The following is a 21,507-nucleotide window of genomic DNA, read 5'->3' on the forward strand; positions in this document are numbered from 1 at the left end:
GATTTATAAATGATAAAATTCTCGGAAATTAAGCAGAAATAGAAGCAAACAGTGTAAAGAAAAAAATAACTGATAATGAACTGGACATTTTTTTAAATATATTTTGGGGGAAACTTTTGCCCCACTAATAATTAATGCATAAAAATAAAGAAATTATATATATAAAGCCATTTTTGGCCCTTGATCATGTTTTTTTTCTGCATTCTGAGAATTCTTTAGGCCTTTCTTTCCTTTGCCCCCGTTAATTTCTGACACTGGCGCACATACTACATGAATTCCAGGTTTTCCAAAAATAAAAGTGCATTATTCTTATTATCTTCAATTCACTCGAGCACACTGGTTCCTCTCTTTTTGTGCAAACATTACTTCTGATGTTTCATTAGAAGTTGCCTTAAATTTCACATGCAGGCGCCAGATGCAGTCGTTATCATCATGTGGTTTTATACACTGTTAATGAGTCCCACTGATCCACGGGAGGTACAAGTCTGTCTTCTCACACTGCTTCATCTCGGAGAAGAGCAGATTAACACACCGTGGTGATCAGAGCTCAAGTGACTCATCAAAAGAAAAAAAGTTTTTTGGGGGGAAATACGGTTGCTTACTTTCTGCCGCTTTTAGGACAACATTTAGTGTGTTAAACACAACTCTGTGATGAGAACATTGATACTACTTTCATGTTTGTCTGTTAAAAATAAGGCTACAGGGTTGGGTTAGCTTAGCATTAAGACTGGAAACAGGGTTAACATCTCTTGTGCTTAATCCGTACAAAAACAGCAGTTTAAAAACAAACAACTATGCGCCTGGCTGAGAGACGTTACTTCCTGTTAGTTGCTTATTGTACGATAAATAAATAAAGGCGCGCAGGTAACAATACAATCTTCACCCTCAACACATGCACACACGCGGAAGAGTGCACAACGCAGCGTCGCATTTGTCACATTTTATCTCTCGGCCGCAAACCCTCGAGCATTGTGGCCTTTTCACTGGGGCGCCTAGCAACACTTCCTGGTATCTGCAAAGGGCAGCGAGGATGCGTCCGTGTGTTTGTTGTGAACATACGGTAGGCCTACAGTAAAAGGCTCGCGTTTTTTTTTATAACACAATGGCACATTTTTGCTGATTAAACCCCATAAAGCTGCTTCAGGAGGCAGTTTTGGGCTTTTAGCTGGATGACTTTAAGCTTTACCGTTTGGCAAGGAAAGCTTACTGTATTTTAACATAGAGGATGATTGAACAAAAGGGGGATGAAAGGGAAAGTAATTCTCCTGTGCTCCCCTTTGCACTCTCTTTCCTTTGTTTTCCAAGCCTATCTCCCAATCCCCCTATACCCCAATTTCTCTCTCTTTATCCTGCCTCGCTCTACCCCCCGCCCCCCCACCGCTCACCCTCTTTCCCTTTTTTCCCCTCTTATCTAGGCTAATGCAGCAGCAGCAGCAGCAGCCATGCTAATTTTAACAGCAAATCCTCAGCCAAAGCCCTATGCAGGGCCGCTCTCCTACCGCCGGGCTTCTGAGTGTCAGCTCGGCTTCTGCTAAAGACGCAGTGTTTGTAGTTGAGAAAGAAGAAAGGGAGAGTGAGTGAAAGTGTGTGAGAGAGATGGAGGGAGGGAGACAAGAAAGAAGAAAATGTGAGGCTGCCCGGGAGTCCTCTTACGTTAATTTCCCCTGGACTTTTTCTCGGAGTGACAATAAAACCGTCAGTTCTTCTAAAATTAGAATCGAAAACTGGAGAGTGGATCGAGGAGAGGGAGACGGGGGAGGCAGGGGCTTAAAGGGAGGGGAGAGAAAGCAACGCTAAAAACAGAAGACACATGAAAACATACACATATACTGCAAGAAAACAAAAATAGTCAGATGTAGAATACAGCAATAACACATTTCACATTATTGTAAACTGAATTGCAGATGCACCATATTGGATTTTTGTCGGTAATTTTCAACTCATGTTGGAGGATATTTCCCCTCCTGTAATGGAATTAACTTATTATTATGCATACTGTCATATGTGGCCCAGTGGCAGATACAGACATACAATAAAATGTTTTTCAAAATGTACACATGCACAGGGAAACACAAGAAAACTACTTTAACTTAAGTTACACGTAAAACATAGGCACAACCAGGGCAAACTGTACCTGTTTCACAAGTTGCAAAACAATGTAAATCTCTGTAACTAAATACGTAGTGTTAAAGAAATCTGCCTTTATCTGCCGATTCAAAACCCCCGCAGGAGAACATAATCATGAATGGATCACTCATTCTGATCTCCGGTCTGATCGGAGTCAAACGTTGAACTCATCCCTGACACTCACCTTTGCAGATGAAGCCCTCCTTGGTGATGGCCTGCTTGCATATATCACAACTCTTGGCCTTCTTGAATGGCTTCATCTTGAAGGTGTGTGTGTGGACGCCCTCGGGGTCGTCGGGCTGTGGGAAGAGGAAGGAAGAGAGATCAGGAGGGAGTCGGTTGAGTAGATGCCAGCAGGTCCACGGCCAATAGAAACACATTTAGTATTCAGCTATGATATATTCGTCTGTGGCTGCTGCACGTCTTTGATGGTTTCAGTTCATGTCTTTGTTATATTGAATGTTTTTCTTTATGGCTTAGATGGTTTCTTTCTTCATATGTGAGAAAACAGTTCTCTTCCCTAAAAAGCTTATTGTGAAAGTATTTTCTTTAGGGTAAAATACTGATCATTTAAGTCATTTATTAAGCATAATACCAAATATTCTTTACTGTTTTCTGACATGTTATAGACTAAATGATGAACGGACTTATTTACAGTGATACAGTGGATACTCATTAAATGCAGCCCTGCTTAAATCTGTCTAAATCAATGTTTCTGTGCTTCGTTAATACAAAAAATGCAACATAATAAACGTCACATTATTATAGAACAAAGTTTTTTTTCTACCTTAAAAAATTGTTTTTGTTTATTTAATCAAAGACCAAAAAGACACACTTTCATTTTTGTCATTATTTTGTGTCCTCACACACTTACACACACTGACACACTCCGCCCACCAGCAGAGGATGTTTTCACTTTGAAGTTTTCTAATTAAATGACTAATTAATGATGAAGAGGAGAGAGAGAAGAAGAAGAAGAAGAAGAAAAAAAAGCCTCACAGCAACCAACAACCTCAAAAAACTCTAGGAATGATGTACGCCTGTGTGTGTGTGTGTGTGTGTGTGTGTGTGTGTGTGTGTGTGTGTGTGTGTGTATACATTTGTGTATGTGTGTGTTCATACTGTACTGTATGCATGTGTGTGTGTGTGTGTGTGTGTGTGTGCTGGAACATTTTTCAGAGCAGCCTGAGGACACGGCAGCTCTAGAAACCTGCACCAAAACCTGAGCGGAGCAGTGAGGAATAAATAGTGCACAGGACTTTGTCCCCCCCCCCCGAAAAGCAAAGATGATGAAGAAGGTGGCGTTGATGTATGTATGCTGCTCGTTAGCTGAATCATGACAAGGAGGAACCCTAAAGACGTTTGCAAAATGACTTCCATGACTTGTGTGATTTATTCCTGACATGTAGTGACATTCCCAACACTTTCAAAGCAACGCTACGATAAAATAAGATGTTCCTTCCAAACAGCTGCACATTACTCAATGCTGATTTGATTAGTTTAACCAGGAGCACACAAAATGCAGCCAAGAATACTGTAACTGGGTCACTAGAATTCCCTTTGAAGGTGCCTTAACTCTTAAGCAGCTCAACCGAGACACCGAATGCTCGACAGCGTCATCACAATGACTAAAAAAAATTGGTAATTTACAGGTTTCAGGTCTGAGTGACGCATTGCACATTAAATGTCTTTTAAGCAGGTTTTATTCTATATTGTGTTAGTTTGACTCTATATTCCTGATCTGAAGGACCAGTTCATCGATTTCAAGCTCTTTTCTTCTGACAGTTTTCCCCCCTCGTTGCTCACCTTGCAACACCCACCTGGATCTCACTTTACTCCTCTATTGAGCTCTTTTTCCCCACCATCCCTCCGTCTTAACAACCCCCTTGGTGAGTCATAATGATGATGTCATTTCCTTTGTGTATTTGTGCAGCTGGGCCTGTCTGGGTTGGGCTCGGCTGGATTGTAAACTTTAGCGCTCTTTATTAAAAGCAGTATTTTAAAGACACCTTGTTCCAACTATCACCTTGAAAGGATGAATGAATGAGTCCTTCAGGAACAATTAACACACATGTAACCAATCCCATGAATCATCCGAGGGGGTTTTCTCTAGTTGTTTTTGCGTTATTATGCTAAAAATGCCGCATCGCTTCCCAAGTAAAATAACAAAACTAGGATCCAATTTTACAAGCTGTAGTGAAATAAATCGAATCCCAATATCAACAAGCCAATTCTCTTCCAGCTACGTCAATATTCGCCAGTGATAGTTGGATCGACCAATCAGCTTGGTCGACATGACAAATGTACCCTCCACCCCATTCATCCTCGTCCCACACTATCTCCCTCTCCTTCTAAATTATTTTTTAACCAAGTAAATAAATATCTTTAACAAAAAAAAATGATAAACATATCAGGCCTTCCTTTGATAGCAAATGTTAGTTTATCTTAGGCAAGACATTGAGAGAGATATTGTAGGTTTAGCTTGAAGAAAATAAAAAAACAATATTTTTGTTTTTGGTGTTATGAAGACTTGGAATATCAAAGACAAAGAGTACACAGTTTCGGACATACTAGTAGTTTGGCTGAAACTTTTAGTGATAATGTGTCAAGTACATTTTTCCATAATTGGGCAATCCTATTAACATTACAACAATGTGTCTCTTATCATTGCATTTCACAGTCTTCATGATCTGTTGAGATGTTGTGCGCTTACGAAGGCAGGAACGCAACACTAAAATTAAAACCACTCGTTCCTCTACTACCAAAACTAATTCTCACCACTACTGCGACACCTACTCCAACTACAAAGGACTCCAGGTGTGATGAGGCTCACTGATGAAAGCAAGACAAAGTAGTGTAATCCTTTGCTTCATTGTCTTTGAGCTCATTTTCTGGTTTCTCTCTGAAGCTCCACATTTTTTTTTTCGTTTTTTTCTCCATGTGCCGCAGTCAATTTGGCTCAAAGCTTTTACAAAAGTGTATTTCTCAGCGTTTTAGCTTCCCTATCTCCCTACATCTTAATGGCTTTTGTCACACTGTGACACACTCGCTATAAGCTCCATTGAGGAATCATGGCTGACCTTGGCTGCACAGAGCCCGACGCAGCATGTTACAACAGGTATCGTACAACAAACAATATGTTACACCGCTGCTGATAATTCCTGTAAAAAAAAACAAAAAAAACTTAATTAACAACCGATCTGCCATCCATCTCATTAATGACATTTTTCGTTGGTTGATACATTGAACAGCAGCTCAGGTTTAAACGCAGACCGACCGCAGACATTTCTTCCACACACAGATTCATTAAAGTGAAGGGATGTAATCTGAGCTGAGTGATATCCATCACGACTATTGGAGGACTGCTGAGATGGACAAATTAAAGAGGACAATGCGAGACAAACAAAAGGGGAGTATAACGTGGAAAAGGATAAGAAATACAACACATAAATATGATTTGTGTTATATGAAACTGTTAAAAATGTTTGTAATGACTATTGTATTACAAAAGCTACTGCTGGCCAAACATGCCCTGACAATACTCTTCTATGCAAGTAGCCTCGTTTAGTATAAGGGATGTCACAATACCAAAAGTTTAGCAGTCGATACCAATTCCAGTGAAATTCTACGATTCTCAATACCTATTCCATACAAAATATGATTTTATAATTAGATTTATGTAATTTGACAAGATTAAAGTTATAATTTACGTTCACCCAATACTCAATTATACTGAATAGAGCTTGAACACATCATTATGTAACTCAATGGAACTTTTGTTAACGTTAGCTCCGTTATTTATCCACCGGCCGATTTCAACATGGATTTATTGTTCACAATGTAGGCTTGGCGGCCCCTGGACACGTCGATAGTGAGTTTACTGGGAATATCTGTTTGTCGCACATTTCCGATCGTTAGTCTCGAGCCACAGAAAACGACTACTTTAGAAAAACGAGGACATCACATTTTCAGAATTTTGGCATCAACTTGCAACTTAGCATCGGTTCTCGTGACAATTTTATTTAATATTCATGAATATTAGATTTTAGATTATTTAGATATTAGATTCACCTGCTGTCTGGTTTGTTTAAAAATTATTCAGTGATGTCTGGAGGAAAAAAAAGTACAATTCTATGAAATATTAGAGTCTAAACAAGAGACTAAATAACTGGCTAAAATAAACTTATTTTTTGCAGTGTGGGCCTGCCTGGTTTTATAAATAGCGGGTGAAGCACCTTGGTGCCACTCCAGAGCCTTGATGTTAAAGATGACCTGGCAGAAAGCCGCCGGCTAAACCAATCAGACACAGCCAGCTGTGTCACAGGCAGGAGCCATGGTTACCTGGCTGCCACGGCAACTGGGGTCAACGTGTCCTGTCAAACAATGATGGATGAGGTAGGATTTTTTTTTAAACGGACACAAAAAAAAACATACAACCACAAGTTTGCACACACAAAAACATGCCCACGGTGAATATCGCCACAACAGGACTGCAAATGGTTCTTGGATTGCTGCCATGTAGCATCTGGTATTCAACTTTCTTTCCAGAGAAAGAGGGAAAAGGTCAGAGTAGCTTAAATGGCGAGTAATCAACAAAGAGAAAAACAGGGATCATACTTAGTTTGTGACGTCAACAGTGGAAATGACAGTCACACACACACACACACACACACACACACACACACACACACACACACACACACACACACACACACACACACACACACACACACACTCATTTCTTAAATCTCTTTATTTCTTTCCCCCAGGGAGTAAAGATGTTAGTAAAGCTCACAATTAGGCATGTAATCAGAAAGCCAGTTCCCTAATGAATGCCATCAGTTTCTTAACCATCCATGACCGATTTTATTATCCGGTACGAAACAACTTGCTTCCTGATGTTCATATCAGAAAAAAGCAAAAGTTTTGCCAAGAAATTAACATTCAGGATAAAGTAATGTGTTTTTCCCACAAATGTTAGTAATGTTGACACCAACAGGCCTATCTTCACAGAAATCACTTACAAAATAGCAAGGTTTATGAAAGCATTTGCATTTGCTTTGAAGAAGTACTTGTCTAGTGCCAATGTGAGATTATTCTTGAAAAAATATGTAGAAGAAGTATAAAACGATGCAATGTGAATTGAGCACCTTAAATCAATACAATACAGAGAGCCAGAGCCATATAGTTCAAACGTGTAAGTAATGGCCATTCATCACCAAAGGTGTCGCCAAAATCAAGAAAACCAAGAGGCTCCTGGACTATCATGCAGAAAACTAAATTGTCATGCTGAAATCTTCATAAATGTTCAGCCACGATGATTTTTTTCCACATAATATCACCATTTACAGCCATCAAAAGCAGTCAAATCACAATCATGGACACTCGGAGTGACTGTGTGGATCTTTGATGGAAGCTGTGTTTTTGACAAAAAAAACAACCAAACACTCACAAGCCCTGTCCTCTGTGTCGTGTTAGGAGGAGAATCCCAGGAGAGGCCAGGCAGAGAAAATGGAAAAGAGAGTTATGTGGAACGAAAAACGGAAAGAGAGGGGAAGGAAAATGGATGTAGATGGAGAGAAAAGGCGGGATAAAGGGATAAAGTGAGTGGTCTAAGAGCAAAGGACGGAGGAAGGAGAGTAGGTGTTTTTGTGAGTGTGTATGCATGTGTGTGTGTTCAGGCTTATAGACAGCAGAGCCCAGTAAATCAAGGCCCTGTGCTCCTCTCTCCCAGTAGCACTTAGCTAATGAAAAGCATCACTACGCTACCTCGACCGCGACCCCACTTAGAGCCAAGATGTGGGAGTAGGAGGGAGGGAGGAAGGGATGGAGGGGGGGCGGGGGGGGTGACTCTCTCAAAGGCAATGCTCTTCCCTTCTACACCGGGACAACACAGAGACACAAATTAGTCCTGGCAAAAAAATCACAAAATATGCATGTTTTCATGTGTTTTCAAGTCATGCGTGTACACCTTAAGACATATACATGAACTCCAGTTATTTGTTTGGACAGTCAAGTGTATAAACCCATAAATGTGTCATCTATGAACATAGAAAACAGAAGAGAAAAGGATGGACAACACTTATGGGGAATAGTTGTGCTCCTATGGAGGCCACTTGTCAGGGATTTCATCAACTCCCTCCTTAAAACACTCACAGAGACAAAATTGGAGATACAATTTGTAGGTACATTTTTAGCTAGCAGCTAAGTAGCTTTAAAACTGCCAAATTTAAAATACTTCAAGAGGCTATAATCAATATTTTTATCTTAACAAAATCGGCCAACATGACAGAAGTGGCTCGCGGTGTAAACCCCACTGAAAACAATAGCTGCCCACCAGTATATGACAACGGCAAAGTTAGAAACTAGCTGGTGAACATAGTGGAGCATTTAGCAGCTAAAATAGCAGATATTTCCCTCAGGGATTGGTGGAGACCAAAAACAGAGAATATTACGCCTCGTTTCAACACTGTTTTGTGTCCGTAATTCCTTATAGTTGGAGTAAGCAACCAAATATTTTAGCAAAATAACATTATTCAAAGTGGCCAAAGAAATCTGTTAGAAATTAGTTAAATATAAGCGTGTGTCACAGTTGTTCTTGGATAGTACCACTGTACAGCTGACACGACGGAGGTCAACAACTTTTCGATGGACAACAAAACATCTGTGAACACTACAGCTGATATTTCTTCTCTCTCTAATATGTATCAGGCACATATAATCCAGAAGTCCTCCAAAACCACACACACACACACAAGCAAATATTCATTTTACCCACCACGGTTCAAGAGAGGAGAGTCTCAATATAACGGTGAATGTGTGTAGTCTGGACTTCCTGTTTATGCCAGGTGCATTTTGAGCTGCTACATCTGGGACTAAAGCCCAGTCACTGAAAACCAAACTCACACTCTCTCCCGCACAGATACATCGACACAAACTTGCCCACGTCCAGCTTCATTCCCACATGTACGGCCAACTTCCCTCTTCTAATATAAAACTCCACATGTGGTTCTATTTTTAGCTCAGTTCTGCATGAATTGGAAGAATGCTTTAAAAACACAAAGAAGATGTTTAGTATCATATTGCATAATGATGTAATTGGACACAAACCCTATAGTCCAATAATCGCTCAGTCAGATTGTCCCCTAATGTACAATAACCGTCTACAAGGAACAATAGTGAAATAAATACTGCCCTTTGGAGACTAAAAACAGAAGTTGAAGACATGCTTGACTTTCATTTTCTGTATATTTAGCAAAAGGATGATGTGTTCGTCTTTGGGGCACAACAAATGTGGTCAAAATGACAGCAGTCCGAGAGGCTGCAGTAAACATCCTCTCTTTCCTCTGAGGTCCGCTGTAAGATATATACTGTGTGACAAAAAGGAAAGTGAGTGAGTGAGGTGAATTGTTTATTGAATGACTACCTGGTTGATGGACGAGGTGAGCAGAGGGAGCGAATGAGTCACCCGAGCAAAAAAAAAAAAAGCCCAGCCAGAACGTTGGATGACATGACTCAATGAAGTCAAGCATGAGGAGCAGGCCCCACAGAAACTAACAGGCCGGGGCGTGGGGGGGGGGGGGGAGCCCTGCACCCCCCCAGATGAAAAAGCAGAGCCACACCTGCTTTCAATTTCCACCAAATTGAACTTCTGTCAGGCACAATGGCTGCCTTTGTGAGACAGAGAGCGAGAGAAAAGCAGAATGAGAAACACGACAAGAAGGAAAATGAAAACCAGGATGATATTTGTTATATTTACTGTAGAAAACCATTTCATAAACAGGAAAACTATGCTGGACTTACTTTTAAGGTGAAGAAACGTAGATATATATACTACAGGGTAAGAGCGTAGAATTTGGAAGAGACATGTACAACAATATCCAGCGACGACTGAATTCTACAAAGTGATCATTTTTATTAAGAAAATTAAATATTACAACTGCCGTCCGTCAATTTCTAGTTATTGTATCTTGAAATACTGTTTTTCCTCATTAAATAAGAACTTTATCCTCGTTATATTACTTTAAGCGAAATGTTTAAACTTCTCAGAGAACACAGATATATGTGTGAGGTGTCACAAGGCATCTGAATTTTGCCTAAAGACATTTCCACCTTAAATTGATGTGTAAAAATTCACCAGAATGCAGGAAATTAAGCGTTTGACACTCAATTCTCCATTTATTTTAATTGAAAATATGTTTCTAAATTTGTGTTCTTCAAAGTGCACTCCAGCGATGTAGTTTTGCACTTCCATAAAGCTGGGCGACTTTCAATTCATCAGACTTCCTTCACATTTTCATGAAACTTTGGAAGACTCTGCGTCACCTCGCTTATAAACTCTGCTCTCATTGGCAGCCTGCGCTCTTGAACTCTGTCTAAATCTGTGAGCTGAACACACAGGTGGCATCAAACCGCCTCCAATAAGCAGGGCGACGAAGATCAGTCTGCAGATCGGTTTGGATGAAACCACACTGCCAAATCGTGTTTCTCTCACCGGCTTTACTCAAAAATTAGGGTTTCCCCAATATTCTTCACGTCAATGAACCTCAAATTGGAAAGCCATCCAGGCTCATTGAGGGGTGGTCCCACGCCCCTCCATTTCTGAACATTTTTACAGTAGATGGAAAAAAATAACAGAGGGGAGAGTGAAATCTCTTATCAGGATAGTCATTATTCTGGTTATAACCCCCAGGGGCCTTCGTCACTGTGATTATGGGTACATCAGTGATTGGCAGCACACAAGTAGCCATAGTTATAGTAAAGCATGTTGAGCTGGCTGTTACTGTATAATTCATACTCATAGTTTGTAAAACTTTCTTTAAAATAGAGAAAATAAGTTGAAATTGACACATTCATGGAGACACCAGGGAACCCCCTAACAAGGTCAAATCAAAAGAGTCTAAAATGATGTTATATGGAAGCACGTAGATGACTTAATTAAAATGATAATATAATTCCACAATATTATTATCATTTTCCACATATGTATGTGTTATTTGAGTAAATATTTTAAAGCAATTCGTATACTTGTATGACCATATTAAAATAACATGAAAAGGTGGTTTAATTTATTAATACAGTGGATAATATTCAAATGTTAATTCAAATTTGAAAATTAAAATGCAATATAAAGAATGCAAACTGATTTTCAAGCAATATTTAAGTTGAATTTATTTAATTATTATTATATATTCATTATATTATTATTATTATTTAATTTGAAAATGTCAAATCAAATTTGATCTGATTTACATATGTGAAAAATTTAGATGCTATGTTGGAAGTCCCCTATTGGCTTCCATAATGTAACAAATCAATCATAATTTTACCATTTTAAGGCGCTGATACATCACATTTCTTACCCTGTCTACATCCATACTTCATTGGAGTATGGATCAGTGTACAAGAACATAGATGTGAGCTCGGGATGTTTTATTTATGGTGCCGAATACAGCCGATCCCAGTGGACTGACACTGTGGGCCGGTTGCCAGAATGGAGTAGATCCCTCGTAGAAGAGGAGAAATTGTGCGTGTGTGTATGACTACCTGCATGCTTATGTGTGGGTGTGATGTTATATGGATGCAATAAATAACCCACATACAGTACATTTGTGTGTGTGTGTGTGTGTGTGTACGTGAGGTTGCAGCTGTTTGTACTGTTTTGCGCGAGTGTGCGATATGATCAATACCAGGTGCAGACAGAGAGACACAAAGATCAATGAGCTGTGATCATGAAGTCTAGGCCACTTATGATCATTAGCCAGCTGCTAATGAACTTAGAATGCTGTGTTTGCAAATGAGCTCTCCTCTCTTTGAGTCCATCTCACGGAAAAAACACACACACGCACACACGCACACACGCACACACAGGACAAGATCACAACAGAGACGTAGAGCTTTTCTGTGTGTGTGGTTGTGTGGCCATTTGCTTGTCGTGATATAATAGTTGTTATTTCTAATTGTTTTTATCCTTTACTGCAGTTACTTCTCAAAAAAGAAAGAAAAGTGTCAAACCAACTTTATAATAGCTACTGTATATTCCACCCACACCAAGTAGTCGTTATTTGATTGAGAAGTACAGGAAAAACATTTAAATAAAAATAATTAAACCAATAAACAAAATTGGGTTTAGTTAAGAAGATTTCTTAAATTAATAAGATTTATTTTTAATTTTTAATATGATTTGCTTTTCGTATCCTCTTCCATGTAACATCAAAAAATGTAGCTAGATTCTTCATCCTGTGATTTACTATCTAGACTTTTATTAATTGGGCCCTTCCATTTGCTCTGGTTTTTCTTTTTTGCTCTCTGTTTAAGAGTCGCTGCTCTTAAAATTCTGAAACGATACTTTTTGATGAGAGAGTGGCTGTGCTGTTCTGCCAAGTAATCATTTCAACTATTTTTTACATCCAATGGCCATCTATAACTTCAAGCATTAAGATTTTTTCATGTTTGAACCGTCTCCAGATAGAACTTGGGCAAAGATCCAGAGAAGTGGGGGGCCAGAGAAGTGCACAGTGCTCGGGGGGGGAAGTGTGCTGGAGCTGGGTCGCGGGGCTGCCTGGTGGGGGCCTGGAGGGAGGCGCCCGGTCACATTGCATATAAATCACCTGGTCACAGATACACAGAGCATTGTTTAGCCAGAGTGACGGCTACACTCTCCGAGGACAGTCTGACTCTCAAACATACAGTACCACACGCCATGCACTTATATAGACACATGCGCAAGTGCAGCGGTTTGAAAATGAGAGCATGGAGAAAGCTCCAGTGAGAGTTGGAGGGATCTCTGGCTGCGGACAGTCAGCCTTTGTGGCAGCTGAACAGCACATGAGGTCCCTTCGGTGGCTGTTGACCAAAAGTAGGTCTGAGTGCAGTTTCATGTCATTTGCAGGTGGGCATCATCATCAAAACCGCAGATATCCTTTCCTTGCTGATTCTTTTTGAGTAGCACAAACAAAAACAAATCTTTGACTGCGAAATGAACCCATATTCAGAATACATTTCTATAAATCAAAGATAAATTGCATAGCGAAGACGTAATCCTTTTTAAAGTAAGCTGATAAAGATGTCGCTGTGACGCTGTAGTGAATTAGCCACCCGGATCGCGGATAGAGATGCAGAGACAGGTTCATTACTCAAGAATCTCCTCACTCAACGCAAGCTAATCACCAGGCAGGCAGAGCTAGCAGATACACTCTTATTAGTAGAGGGAAACAGCATTCCTAACACACGCCAGGCCACACACATAGACACATTCATACAGAGATGACACACGCAGAGGCGTGGCAGGCAGTAACGGTCCAATCAAACCCTGATTGATTTTCAGAGCTCTCAGGGGATTCTGTTCAGTCAATAAGGGACTCTGTTGGACAACTGAAGACATGATAGATCTACCATACATCTTGACTTACAGTCTTTCAGCTGCCTTGTACTTGACTGAAGAATAGAAGGAAGTATAAGTTGTTTTTGAGCCGACATATAGTGTCACATAAATAACAAGAAAACAAGGTAAACAAGTAGCTGCATGGTCATGTAGCCTTGCCTGTCATAGTGTGTAGGACGGATTTCTGTTTTGCATCAGAGTACGAGATAACATGACTTTTAGTCAAAGTCAAACTAAAAGAACACTAGATCCTACATGTCCCATAATGCAACTGAATAGCATCAAAGAGCTCAACAGTGATCCACTCCTTTAACGGCTCTGGTTCCGTAAGTGAATTTCCCATTCATTCACTCCATTGACGTCTCAGAAAATCCTTTTACATAACAAGTCAGATTTCATAGAAGTCTATGAGAAAATGACCTGACTTGATTAATTACCTCAGTAAACATGTTCATAATGACTTTATGGTCTCAATCACAAGATGCATGTCTTCTTCAATACAGCAGGATGTTCATTTCGTAAATGATGGTCCCATTTAGAGTAAAATATACAATAAAGCAGGGTATGCTTTAAGGCTAGCTTCCTTGTCCAGGTCATGTCAAAGCAATACAAAAATGCACCATTTGACTGTTCAAAGTGAGTGCACAAAGCCAGAGCTTTGCACTATTTTTATGATTGCCTCACTACTTTACAGTATAGAGTGACAGAAAATATGAAGTAGAGAGTAGTTGGAGAGGTGTGTCTTCAAACTTGTGACACTGCAGAATAGCATGAACATAATCTCAGGTCTGGCTGTAGTCGGGTAAACACAGGCAGGAAATTCTTCAGTGAGTATGTTAAAATCATATCGGGGGTGCTGTGTCAAATAACGGTTGTTGTTATTCATAGCAGAGCTGCTTAGCATATTGTAGAGCAGTAATGAGCTCACAGAAGTATTTGGCCAGCGCTGTAGAACTAGCCTGCATTTGTGGCTGTTTCTGTCGGCACGTCAAATCTAATATTCTCTCTCTGTGTGTGGGGTGTTCAATTATTAATAGCATGTATTTGAGGAGCTTTCTTAGAACCCGCGTATCGCACGTCACTCAGCCTCTCCTCGTTACTCTCCTTCCTCTCTCTGCTGATGTCACACCTCACAACGCTCATGTCCTTCCCCCTCCCTTTTCCTCTTCAGCGTTCATCTCTTTTTGTTGTCGATTTGAAGGGTGATGATGTTGGATCGCAAGCCCTGCATCTGGACAGCTCAATGTCTCACTTTGCATATGAACTGCGTGGGAGCTTTTCCTCCACCCTGCCTCTTTCCCCTTGCATCTAAATTGCCCTCTCCCCCACTGCAAGCTACAGAAAAGTAGGGCAGATGCCTCATTTAACACTTGGGTACGATCATTACACGCTGTGTATACATTATACAACAAAAAAGCAATAAATCCACCACTTCTCCAATAAAGATGGTGTTGCACTCCAGCTAGGAGCATTAAAAGGTAGGTAATGTGGGATGCGGCAGTATGTTTACATACAAAAGCCCACAGTGTTTTACTCTAGTATATGATTATGTGGCTGGAGAGCATCTTAAAAGGCAGATTTAGCGTTTTACATGTATAGGAAAAAGGGTTTTTCACACACAAAATGTATTGCAGGCCTAAACACTGCATTAATGTTCCTCTGTAAGAAAAATATGTCCATATTCACATGCTTCCATACTTCACACACATCCTCACACATGTCCAGGGGTTTGTTGGCGTGCTTGACTTTCTTCTTCTTTTCTTTTCTTCTTTTTTTTACCAAGATGCTGCGTGAAAAGCCCCCGGTTTCTGACACACTCAGTCAGTCCCAGATAGCAGGAGGAGCGAGCAGCAGCAGATTAAATTATACAGGAGAAACCAGAAATAGCCCGAGTGCCGAGGCCAGGCGGACTCGACGCAAGAACGCGCCGATGCGAGTCGCCACAGAGCAGTCAACTAGATTAGTCCTTCAAGGATCACGGAACAGAGTCAACTACTGTAGATTTGGCGGCCATGCTCTCACATGTGACAAATCTGAACTTGACCTCTAGTGACCAAAGGATGAAGGATGTTAGGGGAGAAATCCACTCTCCGGGTTTAGTTCCAATGGCATTTTTAACCCGACTTAAGTCACATTTCCGCCAAATATTAACATCGAACAAGAGTCAGAAGCAACAGTGGTGCTGCTGTGTTGTGATTTTAAGAGGAACCATTGGCCATGAACTGTTCACCTCTCTACACTACACACGTAAACATAACCACCAACTTCACAACACCATGGCAGCTCATTTACAGCAATTGATAAAACATGAGCAGAAAAGAAACCATTGGGTTTTTCATAAGTGCGACTAATGTGGGTTTGGTTACACCTCTTCCAAGTCTCACGCCTCTTTGGAGTTGAGAAATCTGCTTACTTAGACTGCAGCCAAAACACATCACTAAATCTTTATCCATGATGACCTTTTGCCGATCGCTGGGACCTGCATGCATCCCCGTCCGTGATTTTCTTACCCAAAACATGCAGGAGAGGCAAACCCAGGTCCTGGCCCTCCCTGCCAGAACAGAGGGCAGAGACAGAAAGACGGAGGGCATCCTCAAAACAAAAAAAAGGGCTCTCCGGGCTCACGGCAGAAATACACGGTATTCCCAGAAATTCCCAGTGGTTCCACGCAGGCTTCGCCGACACAGATCCATGACAGACGTGCGAGGTGCACAGAGGGTAGGGAAGGGAATGCCGCTCTCGTTTTCTCTCTCTGATGGCCTTAGTCAGTCTCCCGCATCTGAGCTCCCTCCCTCTCTTGCTCTACCTCTTCCACTCCTGGTCTCTCTCTCTCTCTCTCTCTCTCTCTCTCTCTCTCTCTCTCTCTCTCTCTCTCTCTCTCTATTGTTCGCTCACTCACTTCTGTTCTCCTCTCTGTCCCTCTTGAAGTGTGGTAACTTTATTCCATGGAGGAAAGGGGGGAGGTGAGTCTGGGCATTTATTTTTCTTCCTCCTAAAACTCCCCTCTCCTCAAATGATCCTTGTGAGCCCCTCCTTTCCCTTCTCTCTCTCTCTTCAGCCCTCACACACACCCTATTCATTGACCACCGTCCACCCCCTTGGCTTCCTTGCGCCGCATACCTCACCTCTCTTTCCCTCCACCTCTCCTCTGCGAGCATGCTCACTCATGTCTGCGCTAATGTCACTTCAATTTTTCATCGGCAACCCCCTTCCTGTTTCCAGATCTCAACTCTCCCTTCAAAATATCTGCAGGACTCGACAGCTGCTGTGACGCAGCCGAGTGGCCGGTCAAGCAGAGAGAAACTAACAGGTACTGGCTGCACAAGTTGGTGGGAACGAATACAAATATAACTGAGCTCATCCCTGTGGTGTACAGACATTGCATATGCACATGCAGTCTCATGCACACACTCAAAGACAGGCCATGTGCTCATATGCACACAGCAACGACCATATGGCAACGTGATCATCTCTCTTCTTGCGGTTAAAGCGGTGACATCTTTTATGCAAGAAAACTGACACGACTTCTTCTAAAAAAAATAAGAAACATAAGAAACATTCAGTGGGGTACTCCAGCAATATCACACTTCCATAAACTCTTGCGAGAGGCATATATAAAAACAAGGCACCCGGAAGGTGCAGTCTGCTGTCGTCGTCTGGCAGCTTTGGACGGTTCTTGGGAGCTTTAGATTTGAACATCCTGTCTTTCTGTTATTTTCTGTAATGGTACTGGACGCTTTATGTCTTTTCTGTGTTTGTTTTCCCAAATCCCCAAAAAAAGAAAGGCCAAAACTGTCAGAGAAATCTCGACTTTCAGTAAGTAGTATGAGTAAAGCTCCAAAAACACTGGATCCACTTGGAATGTTATCAGCCAATAAATAGGCGTTATCAGTGAGTCACATGGGCCAAGTGAAAGTGGAAGTTAAAAACAACACGTAACACGTTGTAAAACTGAATGAGTTTAGTGAACAATGTTTATTCCTCCCAGGTCATCTGTGTGCATATACAAAATATTTCACATGCATGTATGCAAACATTCCCGAGCACATGTGTGAGGTATTGCTGTCTGCATGTGTACATCTACATCAAGCACAGCACTGAATCAACATTATATCAACAGTGCGGGCACATTACATCACTCCACAGTCAGATCCATAAAGGGCTAAGAGCCAATTCATTTTGAGAAAACACCCTCTATTGATCCCTGCTGCACTCCATCACTTCCACTGTAACAGTTACCTCAATCCATAGACTAACCTGACACATAATCTGTGTGTGCGTGTTTGTGTCTCCCACTGTATGTACTGTATTAACATAATGTCAACACAGTTGAGGGAATGCTTGTGCTATAGAAGTCATGTTGACTCCAGAATTGCTTTTTTGGTTTGGTGGCTGTGTTTTGATACATGACAGCCACTTTCTCCCTGCAGCCAACTGGTCTAAACTGGGTTGCTAGCAGCCTCTAGTGGCCTCCAACCAATCCTCAGACAGTCTCTGCAGATGGGTAAACTTTTAGAAATGTACATAAACAAGCTGAAGCGTGCATCTCGTGTTCTTTTTTTCTGTTTGGATGCAGCCAGAATAGCTATTTAGGTGATACTTTACTACCTGCAGAAAGCATTGATTTTGGGTCTGCTATTGGGAGTGGTGTATTTTCTCAGTACAACATTTTTGCACAGTGAGGTCAGGTTCTTATTCCCTTATTCCCAATGCAACATGCAACTCACTGAAAACACCAAGCAGGCAGGCACAAGCACACATACACTTTATTTCCCACATAATTGTACTCGTGGAAAAGGGAATTTAGACCATCATGGAATCCCAGACTAATGATGTTAGCAGCCCTCTGCCTATTTAAAGGTTGGGGTAACTTTGATGTACGTGTTCATACTCTGACAAATGCAGAGTGATATTTGATCACTAGCTCCACCAACACACCCAAGATGTTCAAATATTTTGGTTGTACTAGATATAAATCGCTTAAACAAAAAAAACTGAGATGGACGAGGAGAGAAGAGAGAGAAAAAAATATTTCACATTGACTCCGCAGTCTCCTCCTCTGTCGCTGGAGAATCCATCACATTAAAGCTTTAATGCTAAAATAACAGAGCATCCATCATGCTGAACGCCGGCCCGGAATACAGCGAGCCATTCAGGGCACAAGTCTGCAGCTCTCTGGGCGCGGTACCTGCCCACCGCTCGCCACAGTCGGACGACATTACTCAGCGTGGAAGGTAAGTTGTGAGCATGTGATAAACACAACGAGCAATGAATGAGGTTTTCATGCATATGCTGGAGAGGCAATCTGGAGGGGGAGAATAAGGAGCCATTCAGCGGACAGGTTTCCCATCACCCTCTTCCCTTTTGGCTGTCTGCAGTACTGGCTGATGTGAATTTACTACCCTCGGGGACATTAGTTAAATGAATAGGGAGGCAAGTAAACAGAGAATATAGAGGAGAGGAGAGGAGAGGATGGGTGAGGAGAGGAGACAGGGGGAATAGGGGACACAAAAAGGCAAGGAAATGAGATGAAGTAGAGGGAAAGAAACAGAGAAGAGGAGATGAAAACAAATAAGAGAAAAGTAACAGATGAGAAAGAGACATGAGACATGAGAAGAGAGGAAATGAAATGACACGAGAGGAAATTCAGTTAAAGCAGAGAGAATAGGCAGGGGACACAAGGAGAGGAGAAGAAAGGCAAGAAGAGGAGAGAAAACTAGATTTTTTTTGAACGAAAAAGAGGACGGAGAAAACAAAGGAAAGAGATGAGGACAGGAGATGAAATAAAATGAGCAACACATAAAAGAGGAGAGGAAAAGGAACTGGGAGGGCACACTGGGAGACACGAGGAAAGAAGAGATACTTCAATTAAATAAAAAGAAAGAAATGGAGAGAAGAGGAGACGGTATGCGAGGATGAGAGGCGAGAAGCAGAGGGTTACCCTTCCATGGTACCACAGTAGTGTCACCATAGTAACACACATGGAGAAAACCTTTACACGTCCCTCCACCTCCCTCTCTGTATCCCAATCTCTTTCTTACAAAACCACTGCACATTCGCAGTCAAAAGACACACATGCCGACAATATTCCCGAGCCCATCTCCCGTTCTAACCCGGCCCTATCATGTGGGGACCGTGTGAGCCGCGTTGCCATGGAAACTGAACACCTCACAGCGGTCCTTGGAGGGAAGACACAGAGCCTTACCTCTCCACTTTCACCTCCCAGCTGGTCACATGACCAGCTCGAGTGCTGCAGCTGGAGCGACAGAGCAGCAGCATACTGAATGGTTGTCATGTACACTGCAAAAAGTCGTCATCGTTTATTTATTTGTACAAAGAAACAACACTGAAGAGCTCGCTTACAGCTTACATCCATTTTTTTTTTTTAACACTTGCTACAGTGCCCTACTGGCCACCTATAAAATGTGCCAACTGTTGTTGCAAAAAATGGATAAACAAGTGGTGAGAACAGCAATATCTTATGTTGCAATCCTCAGTGATAAAAAAGAAAAGCAAGCCAAGTTGATCATAGGGTAAGAAAAAAACTTTCCATAATGATGATTTTACGTGTGAAACTACATAACACTGGGAAAGCATATACTGTGAATCTTGTTTTCCTTGACTGTGAATTTACACCAAATTATCGGTGCAGGAGCTCTCTATCAAGTAATATCTGTCCGTCCATTAAGTTGTGAAACCCGAATTATGTTAAAACATTTGAAAAATAATCTGCCACTGCAGTAAGAATGTATCAACCGTCCTTTTCCAATAGAAACCAACTTTTTTTCAAGAATGTTCTAGAAATTGTTTGTATTGTAAAACAAAAAAACATTTAGGCAGGTAGCTCGACTGGAATCAAGAATTTGAGTTCTCAGGACTCAAATTTAGACAAAAATGAGATCTTAACGGTGATCAAATAACCTTTTTATTTTGGGGGCTGCATGAATGTTCCTCCCGAGGTAAAAGGGACAAGGGTATAAATGTAGACCGTGTACCATATCCATACCTTAACAAGGGTACATCCCTGGTGACAAGTCGCATTTTACAGTGTAGGTACAAGAGTTGAACGATAGAGCTGGGGTGAATTTGAAAAATTATGCAAAAACCGATTTCAATCAATTTATGGATATCTGTTTCTAAGAGTGAGAAAAATTCTAACAAAAGGAGATCCTATTTCTAGATCGAAGAGAAAATGCCACTGCTGAGGGGATAGGCTGAGCAAAAGCTGTGACTGAACGAACATAATGGGTTGAGGATTTATTGCATAGGGTCAAAGAGATATAATGAGCGTGTGTGTCTCTGCAAAGGCACTAACAAGCTCCACACACACATTCACACACACATACAAGAGAGTGCGACAAGGGGAGTGTGGTGGGATTGAGCGCGGGTGTAGAGATAAGGAGCTGCGGCAATGGGGCGGGGGGGTTGCTGCTGGTGTTGGTGCTGGTGGGAGGGTGTTGGGGCTTGAAGAGACGGGCGGCTGCAGCACTGCTTGCTACGGCGTCACCACAAGCAAAATCCCATCATCACCAGACTTTCTAACACCACTGCTGCCCAAACGGTTCTCATACGCAACAGCAGAGAGCTCGCAGTCGAGGGAGAGTTGCAGCACTGCAACACTCAAGTTTCGAACCTTTCGACTGATGTCTACGCTCAAGATCGGAGTTTTGCATGATGCCAACGATGAGGTTAAAAATGAAAAGATATGAGGGTGCATGAAAGTCCCAAAAGGTGTCTTTACTTTATGATAACATTCTCACAAGGGGACATTATTTTTGAAAACTGCTGAGGGTGCAGTGCATTAAGCTGATTTGGTCAGTCCTGCCTGAGGACAACTGCTATAAAAAAAGGTCTCTCTTTGCTCTAGAGATGCTCATGGCGTTGGAAAAAAAGGCAAGGGGAAAAAAGAAATCTCCTCCAAAAATGATCACCATTCATCAAAGGATCACCTCAGGCACTGTTTTTGGTGCCCCCTCATGTGTGTAAGTGCATGTGTA

At 41.5% G+C, this 21,507-nt stretch overlaps 1 protein-coding gene across 1 annotated transcript in view; it reads right to left on the reverse strand.

Moving 5' to 3' along the window:
- The window catches only part of tns1a (tensin 1a), an 87,469-nt gene that overhangs the window by 63,600 nt on the left and 2,362 nt on the right, over positions 1 to 21,507 (reverse strand). The window contains 1 exon segment of the mRNA XM_029444912.1: positions 2,312 to 2,426. Coding sequence (XP_029300772.1) covers positions 2,312 to 2,426 — 115 coding nt within the window.

The sequence above is a fragment of the Cottoperca gobio genome, chromosome 2 (genome assembly GCF_900634415.1).
Source record: "Cottoperca gobio chromosome 2, fCotGob3.1, whole genome shotgun sequence".
Classification (NCBI taxonomy): domain Eukaryota; kingdom Metazoa; phylum Chordata; class Actinopteri; order Perciformes; family Bovichtidae; genus Cottoperca; species Cottoperca gobio.